The sequence below is a fragment of the Octopus sinensis genome, linkage group LG5 (genome assembly GCF_006345805.1).
Source record: "Octopus sinensis linkage group LG5, ASM634580v1, whole genome shotgun sequence".
Lineage (NCBI taxonomy): Eukaryota > Metazoa > Mollusca > Cephalopoda > Octopoda > Octopodidae > Octopus > Octopus sinensis.
In genome coordinates, this window is record NC_043001.1 from 66,769,670 (window position 1) to 66,793,873 (window position 24,204).

The 24,204-nt window shown below is 35.4% G+C and overlaps 1 protein-coding gene across 10 annotated transcripts in view; it reads left to right on the forward strand.

Moving 5' to 3' along the window:
* The window catches only part of LOC115211639 (pleckstrin homology-like domain family B member 1), a 487,008-nt gene that overhangs the window by 217,517 nt on the left and 245,287 nt on the right, over positions 1-24,204 (forward strand). For all 10 annotated transcript variants that reach the window (XR_004999075.1, XR_004999074.1, XR_004999079.1 and 7 more), the window contains exons 4-5: positions 13,430-13,550; positions 22,114-22,296. Coding sequence is in view for 3 of the 10 variants with exons in the window: in XM_036502721.1 (XP_036358614.1) it covers positions 13,430-13,550; positions 22,114-22,296 (304 nt within the window). In the remaining 7 variants the exon portion in view is untranslated. The remainder of the gene's footprint in view (positions 1-13,429; positions 13,551-22,113; positions 22,297-24,204) is intronic.

The window sequence follows — 24,204 nt, forward strand, 5'->3', positions numbered from 1 at the left end:
TGAATCTCTGGGAGAGAGGGATAGTTACATTGACTCCCAATGTGCCTCTGATACTTACTTTATTGACTCAGAAAGGATGAAAGGCAAAGTTGACCTCAGTGGAATTTGAGCCCAGAAAGTAAGGACAGATGAAATACCACTAAGCATTTTGCCCAGCATGCTAACAATTCTGCTGAGTTTCTTTGCTCTAGGTGTCAGGAAGACACTCAACAAGAAATAGCAACAAGATAGCATTTTTTTAGTCTTATTTCTTAAAGTTTCTGTAGTATTAGGATGTGATTGTGTAGAAGATGAATAATAGTACTGAATGGTGATTATGTTGATGTGTGTTGTGTTATAGTATTGGGTGGTGATTGTTGTATTATAATACTGAATGATGATTATTTTGATGTGTTGTGTGGGGTGGATTGTGTTGTATAGTATTATGAGGTGATTAAACAGAATGCATATAGGGCTGGTTGTATTTGTACTTATTATGATTTATTATAATTCTATAATATTAATCAGGCAGTTGTCTGCTGAAATTATTGCAGTAGGTTGGCTGGATTATATGCTGTGTAATATTTAGTTTTATCTCTCTTTGAATTCAAATTTCAGTCAGATCAGCCTTGTTTGTAATACATTTAGGTCCAATGGACCCTGTAGAACCTATGTTTATAGGAGTTTAAGTCAATAGATTGTATTACCACTTCTTGAAGATGCATGGCCCTGTACCAGTATAAGAAATGATTAATTATCATACATTTTAACATCAATTTTGGGCTATTTTAGATCTTATGATATCAGTGTTGTTGATCTGATAAAATGTTGGGTCAGTGCTATTTAAGTAGATCTGTGTTATGGAGATAATCAACCAAATATTTAGCAACAACCTACATGTCTACTTACTCATGAATAGGTAGATGCATGATAACTAGTCTGTTGGCTTTAGCGCATCAAACAAAAATATATATATATTTGTTTATGTTCTAGTTACATCCATGTACATCAAGCTCAACTTAGCTGTTCCACCATCCAAGATTGATGAAATTATCTCCTGGTAAGGTATTATGGTTGAAATAATTGACTGAAGATGGTACCCCAACATGGTTTCAATCAAATGACTGAAAGGAATAAAACAATACTTTGATGTAGTAGAATCTACCAAATTCTTGTCCCTAATGATCTAAATAAAGGTTTCAGTGTCACAAATCCTATTTGCTTTTTGAAAACCAATAATATCAATTAACCATTGATGACTACATCATTATAAAACCTCATTAATTTACTTGAATAAGATAAATTACTGATTCTCATGTTGAATGAAAAAGTGTTTTATTTATTTAACTAATTTGACTGGTGATGTTCACTCATTTATTATTAAAATATTTTAATTATTAATTTCTAATAGTGCCACAGGACCACATTTAAGTAGTGGTGGGGTAGTATTGTTGGTTATATGCACCCCAGTACATGACTGGTATTTTATTTAATCCACTCTGGAAAGATGAAAGGGAGAGTTGACCTCGGTGTGATTTGAACTTAGAACATAAACAACTGTAATTGATCCAAGCTCTCTAACAATTCTGCCAATACCCATAGAAGTACCATTCCTGTGTCCATATTTAGAATTGTGATATAACAATTAGAGCAACATTATTAGCAAAATTGTGTGTTTTCTTATCATCATAATTTTGACAATGTCTCAATAATTTATGCCTAAACAATACAAGATGACAGGAATATTCTCTTTTACACTTTGTACTTTACATAATTTCTTTTGACTTTCTCTACAATACAATAGAACTTTGGATTATTTTCTTTTGTTGAATTAGTCAACATTAATGGAATGAAAAGAAATATCTGTTTTGATTTATGTGGTCTTCATCTTTGCCAGCAGACCTCAACATTAGAAGTAGTTAAAGGTTTAGAAGCAGCATGTCAGTTTGTGATATAACATGTTTTAGTTTGATCTCTTACTATATTACACACTGTATGATGTGAGATTTGGTTGTGTAAAGTACATACAGTACTGTAGTCAGAGTATTGTACCATTGGTTGCACAGAGTATTTTGATAGGGGTCTGAGTCTATTACTACTATGCTGTTTTCTGGTCACCCAAATACTTAGAAATCTACATGTCTACTACTCCAGAATAGGCAGATGCATGATAATTGGTCTGTTGGTTTCAGTGTATCAAACAAAAAAATGTGACCAAAGCAGACAAGATTGAATCAGATGGTGTAGAACAGTTTTGTGGTAAAGATTTATTAAACTTGATTCAGTTTATAAAATGATGAAAGTTTATGGTATGGTTTGACTTTGAGACTTCTGCTGGGACTTCTTCTATAGTTTCTATTTAAAGACTGAAGTAAAATAGTTTTGTTAAGATATAATCTAGAGAGGTATAATTAATTTAAGAGTTGTAGTGTCTGTGATAGTTAGAAATAATAGTTACACTTAGAACCTGTGCATTATTATTTAAATAAAACTAGATTATTTTTGTTGCATTCTTAGTTACATTGCATAGCACCTCAATGTGCAACAACACATTGTTGTGCCATGAGATGTAGCTTGGTGTACCACAGTACAGATGGCCTTCATCATTATCATCATCCTAGCCACCACTACTACCACCACTATAATCATGCCCAGCATCATCATCACCAGTTTCACCACCACACTACCACAATCATCAGCATCACCACCATCATTTAACATCAATTTTCCTCATACTTCTTTGAGTTTATATATTTTAGGTTTCTGATAATATTTTCTTGTTAATAAATTCCACATTATTAAAGTTAATGTATGTCAGACCTTACTGCAATATGACTCCTACACACACATTTATGTCTTTATAGAGTTTTGTTTGTTAAAACAGTTTTCTCTGCTAAAAAATGGGCATGTTTTTAAGTCTCTACAAACACTTTGTTTTTTGATGACACAGCTGCAACTAATAAACTTGGCGAATGGGAAAATATTTTTTCATTTAATAAACATTTATGAAGTGGGACCACTGAAGTAAAGAAGAGGAGTAGGTGCCATGAGTAAAACAAAGTTGGAAACTGCTGATTTCAATCTCATTCGTTGTATAACAAGGATAATTGAAACATCAGTGTAGTAGTTAACATGTCCTCTTTAGTTCTTCACTTTGTTGTCTCTCACAACTAATGACACCTAGTGGGAAGGTAAAGAATTAGGTAATGAAGTTTATAAAAAGTAATCTTGCCGAAAAAAAGCATATGTTAGTACTAGATGACTGTAATTTCAAGTGATTATTAATCATTCATAATTATTTTCAGTGGCCACCAGAGAGATAGAAAGTAGAAATTACAGATTAAATTTTACCATTTTCATAACTTTCATCTCTGACAAATTTATATTTTATTTTTAGAACTTTGATTTAGTTATTACAGAATTCTACATCATTTTATCCTTCTTCTTGAAAGCATTATTTATAGTAGATTTTTCTAATCCTCCAAATATCTTCTGAAAGAATCTTTGGTAATATAGAAATATCCTCCTTACATGCTGAAGCAGTACCATAAGAGATAAGGCCCCTTGAAAACGAATGTTCTGGGGGATTAGATGTCATTAATTTTGGTACTACATTATTTTATTAATGGTGATAACCATTCTTCCTATCTCCCTTTGGTTTCTTCATTTTAATTTCCAATTACCTTTTGTTGTTGCCATGATGGACCGTGAAGTCTGGCGTAGCATGGTAAATTCCATTGTCTTGACCACGGTCGAACAATGATGATGATGATGATGATGTTGTTGTTTAGCATTAAACCATTCCTGATCAAACAGGTTTATGGTCAAAAACATTCTGGCCATGACCAATCAGTTTTTTCTTCTTTTTTTTTTTATCAGGCATTGTGTATCTCTTCTTTTATTATCCAAGAGTTTAACAACATCAACCAATAGTTCTCCGAGTGCATAGTCCTCAAGTACTTTTGATAACCATGAGTTTTATCTGGATTCTGAAACACCCTAAAACATGGCGTAACCAATTATGTCTGTCAGATTTATCTTCACTGCTAACTTTTTTACTATTCTGATAAACCAAAATTTCTATCAATGTAGCACAAAACATTGTAAATGTGTTATTAATTAACTTCTTTGATGTCCGTTAACATTAAACCTATCTTACTGACTAAAACTCTTATTATTTCTGCCTATGTTTTATTCCAACCCCCTCAACTACACTTTGCTGTTTTAACCCATTTATATATATTATCTAAATAAATCCAAACTTGGTAAAAACATACTTTCAATTTTCTCTGAAAACATTTTATTTCTTTTTTCCTTTTAAATCCTTTTGCTTATTTCTTCTGTTTCTATTTTCAAATTTCTCTTCAGTCTTAAAATCTAAAAACTTGACAGTCTTCTGTTAATTATAATTTTTTTTACTCTATTATATTTATTTTGTGACTTTTAAGGAATTTCAATCCATTTTTTTTTATTTTTAAAGTATGTTGACTTTACTTTATAGACTGTCCCAGCTATTTGATCATTTTTCTTTTTGTCTTTCTTTACTCTTTCATTATTAGCAATTGTTTCTTTTTTTTTTTTCATGTTACCCATTTACATGCTTTCTCCCTCCCTCTATCCCTTTCATTCTCTGTAGCTCTCTCTCCCCTCTCAACTCACAATTCAGCATAAACTCAATGGAATCTATATGAACTCAAAATAAAAGCTGATTCAATATCCAACTAAATTTTATCTATTCTTAAGGTTCTTAAAACTGAATGTTCCCCATATCTGTGCACTTCCATTTCATGTCCAGTGACTTTGCAATACACTTAAAATTTAGTTTCAATTTCTTATGGGCATTCTTTAGGGTTAGATATGTAGCCATGCCTGCATTTATACACCTAATAGGCACAGCACAGCTGTGTGATTAAGGAGTTCAGTCCCACTACATTACACCTTGGGCAAGTATCTTCTACTATAGCCCTAAACTGACCAAAGCTTTGTGAGTGGATTTAGTTGACAGAGACTGAAATAAGGCCATCATATCATCATCATTTAACATCCATATTCCATTCTGGCATGGTTTGAATGGTTTGTTTGGATTCAGTGAGCCCAAGGATGGTACTGTGCTCCAATGTCTGCTTTGGCATAGTTTCTACACCTGAATGCCCTTCCTAATGCCAAGCACCACTTTACAGTTTGTACTGGGTGCTTCTTTTCATGCCACTTCACTATTAAAGTCATTATGTAGCTTGCAAGTTTTCAAACTCTAGGAGATGAGGGCACTGCATCCTCATGTTATATAGGGGTTATGGTATGAGGGAAGAGGTTGGGGCAGGGCAGGTTCATGTTGTAGAGGAGCTACATGGTAACTCACTTTTAGGTGAATGAGTGAAAATGAATTAGTGGTATCCCCAAAGAGATATGGGTGATGTGTCCAAGTGCATCTTGTGTAGCAGTTGTAGTAGTTGGGGGTGGTTGCAAGATTGTATGGGGGTAGAGATGTGAGGAGAGTATTTGTTATACATAAAGACGCACACACACACACACACACACACACACATATACACACCAGTTTTACTGCAATGGGTAGATTTTCATGAAAACTTTATATCGTTAGATGTCCAGGTCCTTTGTCATTTCTGCTGCAAAGCTCAAGGTTCTGAGGCCAGCCTTCGCCACTTCATCCCATGTCTTCCTGTGTTTTCCTTGTGTACAGGCTCCAGCTGCATTTAGTAATCAGCACTTCTTAGTACATCTGTCCTCGTCCATACACATCACATATCTGTACTAGCACAGTCTTCTTTCTTGTATCTGATTTCTCTTATAGTCTTTCCCAACACTTACTATGTCATTCATGCACACTTAAATTACACATCCAGTGGAGCCTGCTCACTCCATTTCTTTCCAGTCTTCTCATGTTCTCCGTGTTCAAGGCCCATGTCTCACTACCATGCAGCATTGCAGTTCTAACACAAGTATCATACAATCTGCTTTTCACTCTGTGAGAAAAGATCATTGTAGCTCTCTGAACTTTTTCTATCTTGTTCTTAATCAGGCTGTTATTCTTTCAGGGCAATCACTTTTTTTTTGCTGATGACGTCTCCTCAGTTACAAAAACTTTCAACTAATTCTAGTGAGCTATTCAGGTATTCAAGGGATTCATTTTTGGTGTGTTCATGGAACATACTGTTCCAGTCCATCTATCACATATGAAGCTTATATTTTCTGCTAGTTTGTCTGTGATTCTGCTACATCTCTTCTCTATCCATAGTTTACAGTGAGTGCAGCATATGGAGTCTATACCTATTCCTTTTCTGCATATCAAATAAAGCTATTTCCCTGAGGGTACCAGGATCCTGTCTTTCCTACTTAAGTTTCCTTAGTGAACACCAGATTATGGAATATGGTACAGTCAAATGCCTTCTCTTGGTTAACAAAGGCTAGGAACAATGGTTTATTCATCACTAAGTTTTTCTCCTGTAGTTGTCTCACTGGGAACATTGCATCTCTTCTAGGCATGAAACCAAGCTTCATCTTATCTATCCTTCCATGAATCAATTGTGCAATGACATTCTCTGTGACCTTCATAACCTGATCCATTCATCTAATTCCTCTATAACTGCTTCTCTCAAAGGTATTCTCCCTTTACCTTTGTAGTAGTTTGCAATGACATTGTTACACCAGTCAATGGATATGACTCATCCTTGTATGACCTTATTTACTATCTGAGTGGTAATCCTGTAGCTTACCTCACCAGATGTTTTGAGCATCTCTGCAGCTATCCTACTCTTCATTTCCTTGATCACCTTATTTTCTATGTGGCAATCAACTTGAATTGGTTTCTCTGTAAGGTCTGCACAATGTAGCCTCTCTTCACCCCTTGCATTCTCATAATAGCATTTCTACACCACTTTGTTATCTTCCATATCAATGACAAATATGCCTTCACCATTCCAAATATGCTTCTCACCAATGACATCTTGGTTCTCTCTTTCACACTGCTTTGTGATCCTAAACACTTTACACCTCTAATCCTCATGCTGCAAGACATGTTCAAATCTCTTCTTCTTTGCTTCATGATTAACCAAATATAGCTCTTGCCTAACTGCTCTTCTATCCACTTGGTAATGTTTCCTACTAACCGCTTCCTTCCAAGTTTTCCATGCTTGTTTCTTTGCTTTTATTGCCCTATCCACTGTATCATTCCACATCCATGTTACTTTTGGCTTGGTTGGGACTTTACTCCAGCCACATGTCTGTTCATTGGTGCTGAACAAGTTATTTCATAGAAATTCCCAGTTTTCATATACATTACAGGTATCTAAATTTCCACCTTTCCAATTGCAGGATCTTTCAATTTTCATGTCTTCCTTCTCCATGGCATTTATCTCTGTGTCTTCCTAGCTTTAACTCTGAAGTCAGTCACCACTAATTTATGTTGTGCAGTACATTCTTCTACAGGAAGAATTTTGACATTTACAATGGATGTTCTGTGCTTTTTCCTGGCAAGAACATAATCTGTCTGACTTGTATGTGTACCAGATTCTAAAGTGTGTGTTGCAAATTGTTAGATAGTCCTGCTTGTGGGACATATGCCAAGATAACTGTTGCTGTTGAGTTGTCTATAACTAGCCTCATCTTGATAATCCTATCACATACTCTCACTATACCTCAATTACTTTCTCTATTCACTTCTCAACTAACACTATGCCTACTCCGTCACTACCATCATTGTTACTCCCTCAGAAGAAGTCTTTTGCCCATAAGAAGTTTAGTTGAGTATACTTTCCGTTGTACCTCTTGCACACAACAAATGTTCCCTTGTTTCCCCTCCAGCATTTCCCCAGTCACACCAGACCTATCTTTCATCCTGCCCATATTTATGACTGAAGCCCTTACATCTTGGAACCCACAGGATGGAAGGATGTATCATCAATTAGAAGGCTGTTTGCTGTTGCATCTGTAAAGAATAAGAAAGGTTGTTCCATGGTTTGCTGGCAGTTAGCATGTGTGTGTGTGTGTGTCTCCATATTTTGACATCATGTGGTATTTGTAAGAGTTTCATCATCATTCAAGCAGTGTCATACATTTAGACATAGTTACCATAAACACATATAGACATGGCAACTACACACACTACACATACACATATAGACATAGCTACTACATACACATGTGGACATCTACAAACTAATGTTTGTGTGTGTGTGTGTGTGTGTGTGTGTGTGTGTGTGTGTATGTGTGTGTTGTCAGAGAACCAGCAAAGAATTATGAGAATAAGTATTGCTTTTAGCCTGAGCCAGATCTTTTTATAAGAATAGAAGTCATACTTGATAAGCTGTTATCAATATTGTTATGGATCCTGGAGGAAGATGAAGAAGTCACTGGATATGATCTCAAAATGTCAGTTTTCTAACTTAATCCATTCGTTGTTCAACACCTTCCCCACTAACACCAGTTCTTTAGGCTTATAAATAAGAAAGGACTATCTTCATTAGTTGTATAAGATGATACGGTGGATAATGTTTATTTGTGTAATCATTAATGTCTATGGCTACTTTAAATAGCTGTCAGTTCTACTAATTAGTTGCTCTTTAGGATTGTGTACAAAAGACTGTGAAGTCACACTAGCAGCCAAATTACCTCTAGACTGTCTTAAAGAAGGGAGGACAGTTTTGTCAGTGTAGTTATAGACGCACAAAGAGACAGGATGGTCATGGCTGAAATCTCTTTTGATCATAGGTCCTCTCAACCAGAGCTAACCTGGGGCTAAAAACAATAACCACTCAATCTTTTATCTGTTAATAAGATGTAACTGATGAACTTTGCAAGATGATAGTTAAGACAGGGTGAGAGTTGTTGAGGGAATCATGAAAATGATAAAATGATATTGAGTGGGTAGCTGAGGGAGCCAAGCAGCTGATGGTTAGATGTAGTGAGGGTAGCTAAGGGTTTCACCAAAATCATAGTAAGATAGAGATGGTACCTGAAGGTTCCATCAAGATGATAGTAAGGATATGGTAAACGATGTTAAACTAGTGATGACTATAACATTGTTTAACCCTAATCCAATAGACATATCATCAAAAACATTCAAGAAGTGACTCTCTCTCTCTCTCTCTCTCTCTCTCTCTCTCTCTCTCACCAGACATTTTATATGTAGGACTACCCTATCCAATGTATCCTTTTTATCTTTTTAATATGGTCTTAAGATGTGAATTGAAGGAGAAATGGTTGCACTTTCTAGTATGTTGAGCAACAGCTTGGAGACCCCCTGCCTTTGTTAGATGGTTAGGGATATTGTATTGGTCATTTATATGAAGTCCATCATTCATTCCATCTAGTATTGATTCTTTTATTCCGTCTTCCACTCTTTTATCCTATCATTCATTCCTTTACTATTAATTGAAACCAATAAGTTGTGTAATTAGAAATAAAGAGAAAAGACAGACGAACTTTCCTTAATTATTCACTTGAATTAATATTCTTGAAGTTATTGTTTGTCTCTGAATCTCTCAGATTCTATGACATGGTCAGTCAAGAGGGTTATAATTTCTTCCTAACCTTTACTGTAGTTATGTGTCTATTAACATATTTAACAGAGCAACACTTTTACAGTGAGTATGTGTATGAATTAAATCATCTAATTAAAATATAGTCAATTTTAATAATACTGAACCATATCTAAAGTTATTACAATATTACTAAAGGTCAGACTCCTATGGGACCAGTGTAGTGGGAGGTGGGGTAATGGGTCCATTGTAATGGAGTTCAGTGTGGTAGGGTGCAGTTTAGTCACATTATCATCATGCAGTCAAAGGTCAGACTCACCTCTGATTTAGTGGTGCCATATAGTCTGAGAAGTATAATTTATTTTGATTTAAATTTCAAGGGTTGTCTTCCCTGCTTTTCTTCATCAAAATTCATTTATTGTCCAATGTCATAAATGATGTCATAATTAACTGCCCACTTCAATATTTGTCTTTTTTTTTAATGTTTTCTTTTGGTGTCTGTGAGTATTCTACCCTCCTCAGTCATAACAAAAAAAAAAAAAAAAAAATACATTTCAACACCATCCACACCTGTTATTTTGTCTATTGTAATAATGAAAGCAAGCAATTTTTTCATAAAGTATGTTGTTCTTCTTTTTTGAAACTATATTAGATCAAGTGGTTATTTGCATGTATGTGTGGGCATCATCATCATCATCTTTTTGATGTCTACTCTGCCATGCTTGCATGGGTCTTATGAGATTCATTGAGTCAGATTTTCTATGGCCAGATGCCCTTCTTGTCACTAGCTCATCTGTTTCTAAGCAAAGTAACATTTCTTCTTGGTCGAACATGTTTAATAAAACAAAGAATAAAGGCAAACAACTTTGTCTGCATGATGGTGCTGCTCATTTACAACCATTACATAATGTCGAGACAAGGGTGTGTGTGCCCCCCCCCACCTTATGAACTTCATTATCTCGCAGTTTTTACTGCTATAAGATGCAATAAACTCATAGCTGGGTGGTTGGGTAACATCTTATTGCTTCATCAGAGCTTTGAATATGAAGTATATATAAATATTTATATAACTACACATATATAAATTTCTATACACACATAACATCTCATAAACAAATTCTTTCCTTCTATGGGTTTTTTTTTCTCTCTTACCTCTTCATGATTCATTCAAGCTGTCTGTTCCTTATGGCCAACTCTTCTGCTGGATTACTTTACTCTGATTAGGAAGTTGGAATTTAAGAATTTGATTATTCCAAGCTCTAACTAATGCAGTGCTTGTCTATTCCTTGCTTGCAGTTGCACCTTCTCACCCATTCTATGTATATTTGTATGTTTTGTGTGCACACATACATATACAGAGAGAAAATTAATGTTACTAATCTTACTGCTGTCTTTCTCTCCCCACTGAAACATTAAAGTGGCTATTACCATAAGCATTGAGAAACTTCCTTTACAACCCATTATACACCTTTCTTGTCTCTGTTTCAACCAGTTTGCATTCAAATGTAAATAATCCTACTTTTGGGGGGTTACTATTTAAACTATGTCAGTCTCGGTCCTTACTGCTTCTACTACTTCTACTACCATACACAATGCCCAATACTGTTAACAACTTGCAGGGTAGGAGCTGGGCTACTTCCTTTTCACATTCTTTTTTTTCTTTGGGTATTGACAGTGGATGAGATGGGTGAGTGAGGATTTCTTGACTGCTTCAGTCATAGTTACTATGTTTGAGTGTGTACACACAAATACCTACTCATACAACTGCATAGACATACTGCTTATAAAACATAGCTATACACACACACACACATTTATGTATACATACACTTATCTGTATGTGCATGCATAACTACAAACATATATATAATATACACACATGTATGTAGAGACACAACTATATACACACATACACACCTACTCATAAATGCAGACACATGTATTTGCATACATATTACACAGCTTCATATATATATATATATATATATATATATATATGCTCACACACTTATGTGTACATACATACTTAATGATATGTAGATGTTTTATGCTACCCTCAAGTAGCATGAACTATGTTATCAAGGAGAGTGAAGTATACACCTGTAAGTTATGTGGACACAGTTTTTATGTCCACCCAGCAATGGTGTCTGTACTTCTCTGTGTGTTCCCTGCTACTTTTATTATATTAGTTTGTCCTCTTGTGAGATATATGACAGGGTAGTGTCTCTATAAAGCTGTCAAAAGTCAACAGAAACTTCCTATGAAGGAGATAGCTTTACATTATCTGTGTTCATTGTAAAAATTCTTGTCACTTAATTTTATCTACTCTTGCAGCTGAATCTTTTTTATAGAATTTATTGCAGGAATGTATTTACTGTCTTTTGATTGTGAGTTCACATCCTACTGGAGTCAGGTCTTACCATCTGATTAAAAAAAACAGAAAAAAAAACTTGTGCTTTTTTTTTGTGATCCCTGCACTCTGAATTTAAACTACTCTTGGGCCAGTTATCTCATTCATCTGTCTAGGGTCAATAAAATATACCAGTCAAGTATTAAGATCTTTATAATCAATTTTAACCTCTTCCCCTAAACTTGTTAGCTTGTGTCAATGTTAGAAATCATTAATTAACCACAAAATCATTAATTTTACTCTCATCCCTGTATGTTTCCAGTACACCTGCTGAATGTTTGTAAAATTCTGCTTTCTGAGATAATGTGTAGATTGTAGCTGTGGGCGTCTACCAGAGTTTGTTACACCTGCTGAACATCTGTAAAATTCTGCTTTCTGAGATAATGAGCAGGTTGTAGCTGTTGGTGTCTACCATAGTTTGTAGCTTTCAGTATGTACCATTGTCAGATAGTGATAACACAGAATACATTGAATCTGTCTTGTTACCTGTCCCATTGACATTGTTGTTAATCTACTTTGTTTAATCTAAAGGCAACTATGATAGAAGCGGCTAATTGGTGTGGTCTTTTCTAAGCAGAATTATCCAACAATGAATAATGATTAAATACTGACATTGGAAGCACAGTGGATAATTTGTAGCCAGTAGGTCAAAATACCAAAGTACTTGTCCAGTGGATATTTGAAACGCCATGGTACTTTTTTTTTTTTTTTTTTTTCTTTTGCTAGATGTACTGAGACAGTAGTGTTAGTATTAGGAATGCAACAGTGTTATTGTTTGTATATTTTCTTCTCTGGTAAATAGAACAATGGACTTAATGATATTTCTTGTGCAAACTTGGACTAGACTTGGGTTACCTTCTGCATGAAAAACAGATAGTTAAGAGGGTGATGACATGCTTAATATATCTAGGATGATTTGTAGGGAGGATGAAAGATTTCAAGTTGACCTCAATGAAATTTGAACTTAGATCTTAAGGAGCCATAACTGAATACCCTTGCTAACATATATCCCTGTGTTTTGTTGCTTTAAACGTTTTTATTCCATCATTCGTACTTATTGAAGGTGTGTAGCCTAGTGGTCAAGGTTTGGCTTTACACTCATAAAGTTGTGGTTTCAGTTCCTGGATCAGGTGGTGTTCTATATCCTTCTGCAAAGGGTATTGTTTCACATTGCTTCAGCTTTAAATAAGGACCAGCTGAATGCTGGTAGAGCCTTGTTTTCCCTCTAGCTGTCACATCCTTGATGCTCTGCAGAGTCAAAAATAAGTTGAGAGGATGTCTGCTTGTGATTATATAGACACCTAAAACAATTTGTGAAATCATGGTACAAGCTACCAGTTTATACTTGTTAGCAAGTGACTGCTGTGCATATATGGCTATAAAATTGTATGTTCAGCAACATGGTGGCTATATAACTGTGTGTGTGTGTGTGTTTAGCTGCTTACATTACTATATTTTCACCACAAGCTTGTTATGTAACTGTATGTAGTTGTTTGCTAAAGCTGTTTTCATTATTAATCTAATATATTTTCATTTTGTACAGGACCAGCTGGAAGTCACTGAAGCTGGGTCAGCATACAAGGTTCATTCAGAGAAACCTCATCTAGTTAGTCTTGGCAGTGGACGGCTCTCTACTGCAGTAACATTATTATCTCTAAATGAAGGTAAGTTGCAATTAACTAAACAACATATTAAATTGATTGTCATCTTGTAATATCTACTATAATGTATTGGGTTGTTTGGACATTGATGTAGACATCTTTGCCATTTGTATTTAGGAAAGATGATGTCTTCATAGAAACTAGCTTTGCAAACATATAATTTGAAGTTCAGTTTTTCTGTCCTGCACCATGAACAAATGTCTTCTCTTATGATCTCAGGCCGAGTAATATTTAGTGAGTGAATTGTAGATGAAAATTGTGTGGAAGCTGTGTATACAGGTACAACACTGATTTTCCAGACACTTATGGACTGGAATCTCTTATAATTTACACAGGCAGGGTTCATATGGCTTTTGGGGGTCCATATAAAATTTATGTGCAATAAATTGGCTATACTTCTACAATACACAAAATATTTTAGGAATTTTTCACACAATTCCTAACAATATTTAATTATAAAAATGTAATAGGAATTTTAAAACATTGAATGTCTATGGGTGTCTATCCAAGTAAAATAGGAATCAAAGGGGTCCATAGAAAAAAAAATGGCTGAGAGCCACTGATTTACATTAATGTACAGGTATTTCATTTCATTTAATTTCTGTGTTTCATTTAATGGTTCAAGTAAGCTAAATATTTGTTTAATTTAGTGTTTGTTGACCAAGGTGACCGTCCCTGGTTCAGAAAGATCAGCCATTTTTTATCAAGAATTTGGTTTTTAGTACCTTTTAATTAAAAAACGCATACAATTGATTTTAAGGCTTTGGAACTAAAGGCTCCAGAAAATCAATATTATACCTATGAATATATTTGTGTTTGTCTGTTTGTATCTGTTTTCTCCAATGCTTGATAACTGGCATTGTTCTGTATATGTCCCTGTAACTTAGTGGCATGGCAAAAACAAACATCTACTACAATAAAAACCAAACTTAAAATACTGGGGTTGATTTGTTTAACTAAACTCTTGAAACAAATAAAAGAGTATCTCTTAGGTTTTTAAACTCAATTTTCTGGTAATCCAGGTAAGTATGACATTTAAGACCCTAATGTGGGTTTCAGTTATATTAAAGAAGAACAAAGTAATCATTAGTTAAGCCCGAAGAATATCTAATTTGCAGTATTGAGTTTACAAGTATTAATTCTTGACAGTCAGGTAAATGTCTGTAAAATGGTACTCATGGAATTGTGAGAATAGGATCTGACTTGTAATTTATGAACAAGAATTGAACATTTGGTTGTTCTAAGGGAGGTACAGGTTTATTAAAGCGTATAACCATGCAAATGTAGTGGAAGCATGGACATAAAGAATTATATGAGAACAAAATATTGGTCTTTACCAATAAAAGAACTCTTTGATAGAATCCCCCAGATTGGGTTGAAAATGACAGGAAGAATGACCAAAGTTAAATCTTGGCAGTGCAGTAACTGGATGCTATTTTGCTTTCCAGTTACTTTCTTTGTAGTTCCGATGTTCTTCAGCTAGGATAAAATATCTAACAGTATTAATAACAATTGTCTGATATTGAGAGTTTTGTGTTCTTCCTCTACAATAAATAATGAATGGTAAAATAATTTGACTTATGAAGTCAAATTATATAAAGATTGTTTGGAAGGGTGGAGATGGACATGTCAAGTACAATCATGTCAGTTATATTTTAGAAGCATGTTTAATCTAACATTTTTAGTATGTTAATATTAACTGTGTAATATTTACCTGGGAGGAATAATAACAGAATATAACACTACTTGTATATTTACTTTCATCCTTCTAGGGTCAAAATAAATACCAATCAAATACTGGATGATGGCATTGACACAACCATTCCCTTTAGAATTGCTAGTTTTATGCCTAATCAGAAACCATTGTTGTTGTTGTTATTATTATTGAATGATTGCTTTGATCTATTGGTAGAATGTCTGTCATGCTTACAGGAGATGTGGGTTTGTGTCACAATTTCATGCTCTGACCCTTTGTATCTGATTGGATTTTTAAAAAAGGCAGCAAACTGGCAGAATCATTTACTGCACCAGAATAAATGCTTTGTGACAACATTTGAATGTAGAGTCTTCAAATGCCACCAGGGTCAATAAAATAAGTACCAGTCGAGCACTAAAGTCAATGTTATTGACTTATCCTTCCCTGGAGTTGCTGGCCTTGTGCCAAAATTTGAAACTTATTATTATTAAGGTGGTAAGCTGGCAGAATCAGTAGCACATTGGACAAAATGCTGCTGAGATCAACTTTGCCTTTCATCCTTTCAAAGTAGATAAAATAAGTACTAGTTGAGCACTGGGGTCGATGTAATTCACTTTCTGACTCCTCAAAATTGCAGGCCTTGTGCTAAAATAAGAAAGGATTATTATTATGACTATTATTGTTGTTAAGGTGGCAAGCTGGTAGAATTATTAGCTTGCTTGACAAAATGCGTAGTGACATTTCCTTTGTCTTTACATTCTGAGTTGAAATTCTGCTGAGGTTAACTTTTGGGCTCAGTAAATTAAGTACCAGTCAAGCACTGGGATTGATATTTCTCCCAAAATTTCAGGCCTTGTATCTATAATATGAAGGACTGTTGTTTTTATGAAGTTGTCTTTGCCTTTCGTCCTCCCATAAAATAAGGTGCCAGTCAAGTACTGGGATTGAAGTATTGACTAAACCACACTTCAGAAAATTGCTAGCCTTGTGTCTAAATTAGAAACACTATTTTCTAATTAAGCATGGAGTATTAGATGGAAGTGGAAAGTGTGTGTTATGGTGTTCATGCCTTGATTGTAATGCATCTGATGGATGGGATAAATTCACTAGCCATAAAATGTCAATGTTTCTATTAAAAAAATCTCTCTATAAAGTGAGAAGTCGTATTTGTATCTCAAGTTTGTCACCTGGGGACACTTACTTCTTTTATCACCCCCACCCCACGCACATTCTGATTCCTTCCCCCATCATATTTCTACCTTTGTTATTCGATTTTCTTCAACCCATTCCTCTACTATTCTTGCAACTCTCTTTTTGTTTCTCCCTCTCTCCCTGGTTTGTTCAACTTCCTACACTATCTCTCTATTTGCACCCCTCTGACTCTTGTCTTATTGACATCTGTTCTGTTTCATGTTATTTTACTTCCAATTCATTTCTTCCAGCCCCCCCCCCCCCCGGCTCTCCTCTGTACACTGTTTCTTCATTCTCAATCCCCAACTCCACCTCCCAACCCGTTACATAATTTGCATAAAACCACTGACATAACAGAATCAGTTCCAACAGGGAATAGAAACTGGTAATGAGGTAAAGAACCCAATTCTATGTGGTAGTATGTGTAAAGAGTTGAGTGAAGTGACCCAACTATAAATGAGAGAAAGTGACTGTTGGCAGAAAATATTAACTTGGAAATGGAAAGCACCATACTACACATGCACGCACGCACGTGCACACACTCACATGGATGTATGTATGGATGGTTCTTCATCATTTGACAGTTAGGACCTAAATTGTACCAGTTGAACACTGGGATTGATGTAATCGACTAGCTTCCTCCTCCAGCATTTCAGGCCTTGTGCCTATAGAAGAAAAGAGTATTATTGTTGTTAAGGTGGCCAACTGGCACAACTGTTAGAGCTTTGAACAAAATGTTTTGTATTTCTTCTAACCCATTACATTCTGAGTTCAAATTCTGCCGAGGTCAACTTAACATTTCATTGTTTTGTGTTCGATAAAATAAGTGTCAGTCAAGTACTGGGGTTGATGTAATCGGCTAGCTCTCTTCCCCACAAATGTGACAGTCTTCATAAAGAATTACTACTACTACTGCTACTGCTGCTGCTGCTATTATTATTATTATTATTATTATTATTATTATTATTATTATTATTATTATTCAAAAAATGAACTTTGGGTTTTATGGAGCCCATCTGTCACATGCAGTATCATACTGATTTTGCCTGAATGATATTAGGAGTACAAATGTCTCTGGAATAATACTCAGCCATTTAGTCTAAACTACAATGTGCAGTTCTCATGAATAATCTAATAATTCCATACGGTATTTATTTTGGTTCCTTATGCACTGAGCGCAAATCCTGCTGGAATCAGTTTTGTCTTTATCCTTCGGGGAGTGGGGTGTGATAAAATAAAATGCTGGTCAAGTACTGGGGGTCAATGTAATCAACTAATCTCCTGATTTCTGACCTTGCATCTATAGTCGAAATGGTAACTGGTAAATTCCACCAGGTAAATTTCACCACGGTATATTCCACCATGGTAAATTTCACCATAAGTGAAATTATTATTATATTAGTTACAATATTATGGAAATAAAAAAAGAATGCATAAAAAATAATATCAATAATGTCAATGAATACAAAAAACACAAGGGAGAAAAAATAATTAAGGAACAATCATACAAAGAAATGGCTTCTGTGCCGGGGGCACATAAAAAGCACCATCCGAACGTGGCCGATGCCAGCACCGCCTTGACTGGCTTCTGTGCCGGTGGCACATAAAAAAGCACCAACCGATTGTGGCTGATGCCAGACCCCTCTGGCACCTGTGCAGGTGGCACGTAAAAAGCACCCACTACACTCGCGGAGTGGTTGGCGTTAGGAAGGGCATCCAGCTGTAGAAACACTGCCAGATCAGACTGGAGCCTGGGGCAGCCCCTGGCTCCCCAGACCCCAGTTGAACTGTCCAACCCATGCTAGCGCGGAAAACGGACGTTAAACGATGATGATGATGATGATGAAGTGCATGTGTGTGTGTGTGAAAGGTGACGTCTGTCTCCAAAACTCCAAAGTTGAGTAACATTTTCATGCTTGGATTTTTAAACTACGATAAGAATAACACTGATCAACAAAGAATTTGTCCCAAAGAGAAGAATACCTATATCTTAAACGTTTTTGCATGCAGAATTCAAAAATAATGTCAAATTATCTGTATCACCCACAGTTTCTCTGTTCCATGATATCCTTCTCAGTTCCTGTTATGTGGACTAAATTTCAGTTAAGCTGTTGAAATGTAAAGCTAGCAGTTTAAGAGATACTGCTAGTTTGAATTTCTATGAATAGAATTAACCTAGTGAAATCATAAATCTAGCCATGTGAGTCAATGAGTCCCAATGATATAGGAAATGAAAAATATGTAAGAATACTATCACACTGAAAAATACTAACACACAAAGAGAAAATTATGTAATATACTAATGTAGAAAAATTAAAACAAAATATGCGGGTGAAAAGAATCTCGTGGTGTGAAGAATCAAGTGTGAAAAATCAACATAGACAACAGCGGTACAGACAACAGTGAACCACAACACAGCATGCGGTTGTTATGGTAACAAGTTGCTAATGTTACACTGTCTGTTGATTGGCTAAAATTACCCACATTTCCCAACTTTAATTCCAAATAACATCAAATTCTTTAATTTACAAGATAAAGTAATTGGTTGATTGTAATCAAAATTCAGAGTTGTATCGATAAACCAAAATTGAAAGCAGTCTGAGCAAAATTAAGGGTGGTGGTGCTTATTTTGTGAATGAGAAAGACTAGATCTTTAATTCCTACTGCTGTACAAAATCTCAATGAGGAAACAAAATCATGGTTGCAAACCATCTCTGGACTTTCACATAACGTAGATAACTAGAGCAGGACTTTCACGTAACATAGATAACTAGATCAGGGATTCCAGCACGTCGAATTTGTATGTCAGGGTTTGAAATTCCTGATACAGTTAAATATTTAGAAGATGGGTCCTTGTTTTTGGTCTTTGACTGTGGCATTGATGATCCAGACAGAATTTTAGTTTTTGACTCAGAAAAAGGCTTGGATGATGTAGAAAGCTCTAAGAATTGGGCCTGTTATGGCACTTTCAATGTATCTCCTAGTTCGTGGAGTCAGTTAGTGACACTATACATCATCACTGGAAGTTCTTGTCTGCCCCAACTATTTGCCTTCCCAACAGAAAAGAAGCCTCATATCATCATCTTCTGTCTTCTGTGCGTGATTTAAGACCAAATTGTCAACCTGTATGTAACCTGTCTCATGGACTTTGAAAAAGCTCTCGATAATGTATTTGATTCTCCATTTCCGTATTCAGAAGTAGTTGCGTGTGTTTTTCATCTCGGACAGTCTTGTTGGCAGAAGATATGTGCACTTGGTGAGAGTATGAGATACAACACAGATGAAAGTTTTCAGCTTAAAATTAAGTGCTTTTGTGCTTTAGCATTTTTACCATTTGAAGACGTTGTCAATGTATTTGAAGATTTGTCTGATGATGAAGACATCCATTCTGAGTTTTTCAGCTATTAAGAGATTGGGATTGTAAGGGGTTGCGATTCTCGTCAGCAAAGAGAAATCCCACATTTTCCTATACAACTCTGGAATGTAAGTGATCGCATCCTAAAGGACTTACCAAGATCAAATAATTCTTTAGAAGGGTTCAACAATGCCTTGTGCTCATCACTAACATCCACACATCCAAATTTGTGGAAACTATGTACTTCCCTTAAAGCTGAGGAAGGATTAAGCCAGACAAAAATTGCACACATTCGACAGAAGACCTATCAAATTATTGATGTACGACTAAAGAAGCTAATTCAGGAATATCAAAATGTAAACTCTCTCCTATTTGTATTGCACACAATTTGTCCTAAGAAATTTTCTTTTAATAAATTAAACTTTCCTATCCTAACTCTGCTTCACAATGTACTCGCTGTTATTTTTTATCCTATTGTTATAATAAAATGTGTACTAAAATTTAATCTTTTCTTTCTTTATCTCAAATTATATTATTTTTGAAATTGTGTGATGAGTCTTTTTCATAGATTCTTGCTTGATGGGAATACATTAAAATGATCCCATCTCAATTCAAGTGGATTATAAAGGTTATTTTCTATCTCACCTTCAGACACATTCTCTCTCTCTCTCTCTTCGGTTTGTCTCTCACTCTCTCTGTCTCTCTCTCCTTAAGACTTGAAAGACAGATTAAATAACATAGGTATTGACTCACGGTCTAGAGAAACTGACCACGGTGATTATTAGCGCGAGCAGCTTATACTGGGAGTCTGTCCATGAGTGGAATATACCGCGGTGGAATATACCGCGGTGGAATTTACCTATGGTGAAATTTACCTGGTGGAATTTTCCGTGGTGGAATTACCGCGGTGGAATTTACCTAGAACCTTATGTTAGAAGGGGAGTAACTATGTTTTACTCAATGAAAAATTATTGAATTATCTCCCATGTGCGTAGTCGCCCACTTTTTTTTAAATCGAAAATCTGGTTTTGGGTACATTTTATTTTAAAAACGCGTGCATTAATTTAAAATTTTAATTTCAGATTTAATCTTCTGATTAAAAAAAAAATTAAGTTGCTAAATAAATCTTACTCAAAATATTTTCATAAACTTTCAAGTTGTGTTATTTGAAGGCTACAACAAAGTAAGGCTTTTATTGTTTATACTCTTTACTCTTTTACTTATATTGGAGTAAACTTAAACTTTCTTTCAAAAATATTATCAACGTCTCTATAAATTGTTAAAGATGATGCTATAGTGTGGCAATATCGTGATATATCGTGTGGTAATATCGTGATATGAAAATTAGATTGTTTGTTTTGTTTTATTTTTTCATATAAATTAATTTTTCAAAATACTAATAATATTTTTCACCTAGGTTTTATCTTTAGAATCTAAACTATAAGTTTTTCCTTATTTTTTTCACGTAAGAAATTCTAGTAATACAATTCCCAAAAAATTTTTAAAACTTTTTTTATTACAAATTAATGCAGTGAAGAGGGTCAGTACATCCTGCAATGGTCCTTGTACACAAGTGAGATTGATGTAGCTAAAGGTTACTTGGTCAGTGTCTTTCACACTTGTTACATTGATCAGACTGACGTTATTTTTGTATATCAGCTGATGACCATCTGTAGTAACAAGACTTAAGAGGAGAGGAAACGTTTGCAACACAGTGAAGGCTACTACAGACAGCCAAGGATCTGTACATGTTTATTCAATTAAAATGCATCCAAAACTAGTGAGTGGAGAAGGATTTGGCCATGTGTTAAGGAACAGTTTATGAATGGATTAAATTTGCACAATTAAAAAGGATTCTTCCTCATCATCATCATAACCTTCATTAATCTCATTATTAATTGACTTAATCATTGTTTCTTTACACTGTTGCGTGAAATGAACTGATGTCTCCCTTAACCTTCTGGCAGTTAAACAAGCCATACCTGGCCAGAATATTCTACCTGTTTTATGTTCAAACTGGCCAGATCTAGCCTCTCACACCCTATCTTACAAAGTCAGTCTAAAGTTAAACAGTCACAAAATCTTGAAGCTACAAAATATTGTGTGAATAAGTCCGAACAATGTGAGTAATTAAGCATTGCATTTGACAGACTAATCTGAATGCTAAAGGGTAAAATCTCTGTCGGTGACCTGATCTTGTGACTCTTTCTTGTGTCAGTTGTTTATAAAATTGCAAAACCCAATCTAAATAACATAAAATAATGAAATGAATATTTTTCTCTGTGTCTGGAATTAATTGGAATTTCTGTTGTGTATTTCTTTAGGTATCACCAAAATTGGAACCAGTGATGCTACCACTCTTCAAGATATTGTCATACAGGGGACTGGAGTTGAAAGTGAACATTGCTTCATTGAAAACAAAAACAATATCATCACATTATACCCTATTGCAAAAATGTGTGCCCTGGATGGTGTCATTATTACCAAACCAACAAGGCTGGCTCAAGGTTAATTTAATTTAATATATTTTGTCAGAGTTCTCATTAACTGGAGTGTAAACCAATGTTTTTAGTTTGATTCCTATCATTGAACTCATTTTAGCTGTTTCATACTGAAATATTTGGTATTTACAAACTGATCTATCATTACCTTTCACATCAATCACATCCCCTACACCAGTAACATCATTTTACATCATTCTGCTAACTTCATCAGAAATTTTGTCTTTCTGTGAGAGAGGACACAGAAGTAGCAGAGACTACAGAGATCAGAGAAACATAAGTGATTTCAGGAGACTATAGAAACCTCAATGTCTATAGATCAGTAACCATAGAGATAAATTAGAGATATATCAGTAACTATACAGCTTGATGACAGATATATCAGTGACTGTAGATATTGATCAGGACTGTTTTCGTTGTAGACAACAACAGCAACATCAGCGACAACTATATCTCATCCTCTCTTTACATCACTCTGAACCACTCTACTTGTTTTCTCTCTAGTCACTAATAACATCCATACTAACCCCTCTCAGTTACACTGTCCTTCAGCCTATATCTTAAAAGCAATTATGGCCATTACTTCTCCTATTCAAATTAGTACAGGTGTCATTATCATACAGTGTCATCTGTAAAAAGTGTGTTTTACCTTGATATTGTTTAGCTCCAGGTCAGTTCTGATTGAGCAAAAAAACCTTGTTCAAAGATATACTCGTTATGACTGTCCCGTCTTTCACATAGTGTATCTAGGAATAAATTATCCAATGTAACCTTCCATTTTTAAGACACAAGGCAAGATTTGAGGAATATTTGGCAGTTCCTCTCCATCTTCCTCCCATTATCCATATTGATTCCCTCTCCACTTAGGGGCCTCACTAATCAGTACGCCCAATCCTTCTTTCTCAGAACATCTCCCCTCTGGGACTTCCTCCCTGCCTTTGTTATTTTTTCAGCCTTGTGTCAGTCTCTCCAGACCCAAAACTTTTTTTCACACTCAGACATGCTGAAGCATGGAACAAACTATCAGCACCAGTTGTTAGTTGCCGAAACATTGCATCCTTTAAAATTTCCATGCTTCCTGAAATTTTCCAACACTACACCTGATATCCCCCAGAGCTCCATATGCATGCACACATGTATATCATGACTCATATATTCTTCACTTTCCTGACTTATGTACATAATTCTAAATACTATACATGCACCTTTGATGAGAAGTAGTGCACCTGAGCAATATACACATTAATTTCATTACTATTATTGTTAAAATGATTGAATGGTCATGGCTGGAATGCCTTTGATCATAGGTTTGCTCAATCATGGCTGACTTAGGGCTAACCGACAACAATAATCTGTCTATAAGGGATCCACTAGGCAGTTAACTGACCTTTTAATTTTTATTGTTTGGTTTAGTGGGAAGGGTTGTATCTATGGAGTCACAGCATGTCTGAGTGTGAACAAAAGTTTCTGAAAGTCATGGGAGTTGTGCTGTTTTCTGACTTTGTAGGCATGCCCACATGTGTTAGACTCATGGAGCTCAAAAACAGGCTCAAGGTTAATAATTTTATGGGTGTTTACCAAGTCAGTTGCCAGATGTCAGAGCTTCAATGTATCTATGCCTAGGAAAGCAAGGCGTTCGGAGTATGGTAGATGCCTGATGGAGGGTATTCGCTAGGTTGCACATCTCTGAACAGTTTCCAGGAGGTCAATGTCCAGAGCAAGATAGGGGTTTGAGACTGGTGATGCAAATTCCAAATGTGGCCACACCATAGTCATATACAACCTTAAAAAGATAGCTGGAGAGCAGCTGACAAAAGTCTTGCTGAGTGATGCCAATACACCCTCAGCCTACTTGATAATTTTAGAGATGTGCTTTGTCCCGTGCAAATTACTGCTGACAGTAATGCCCAGGTC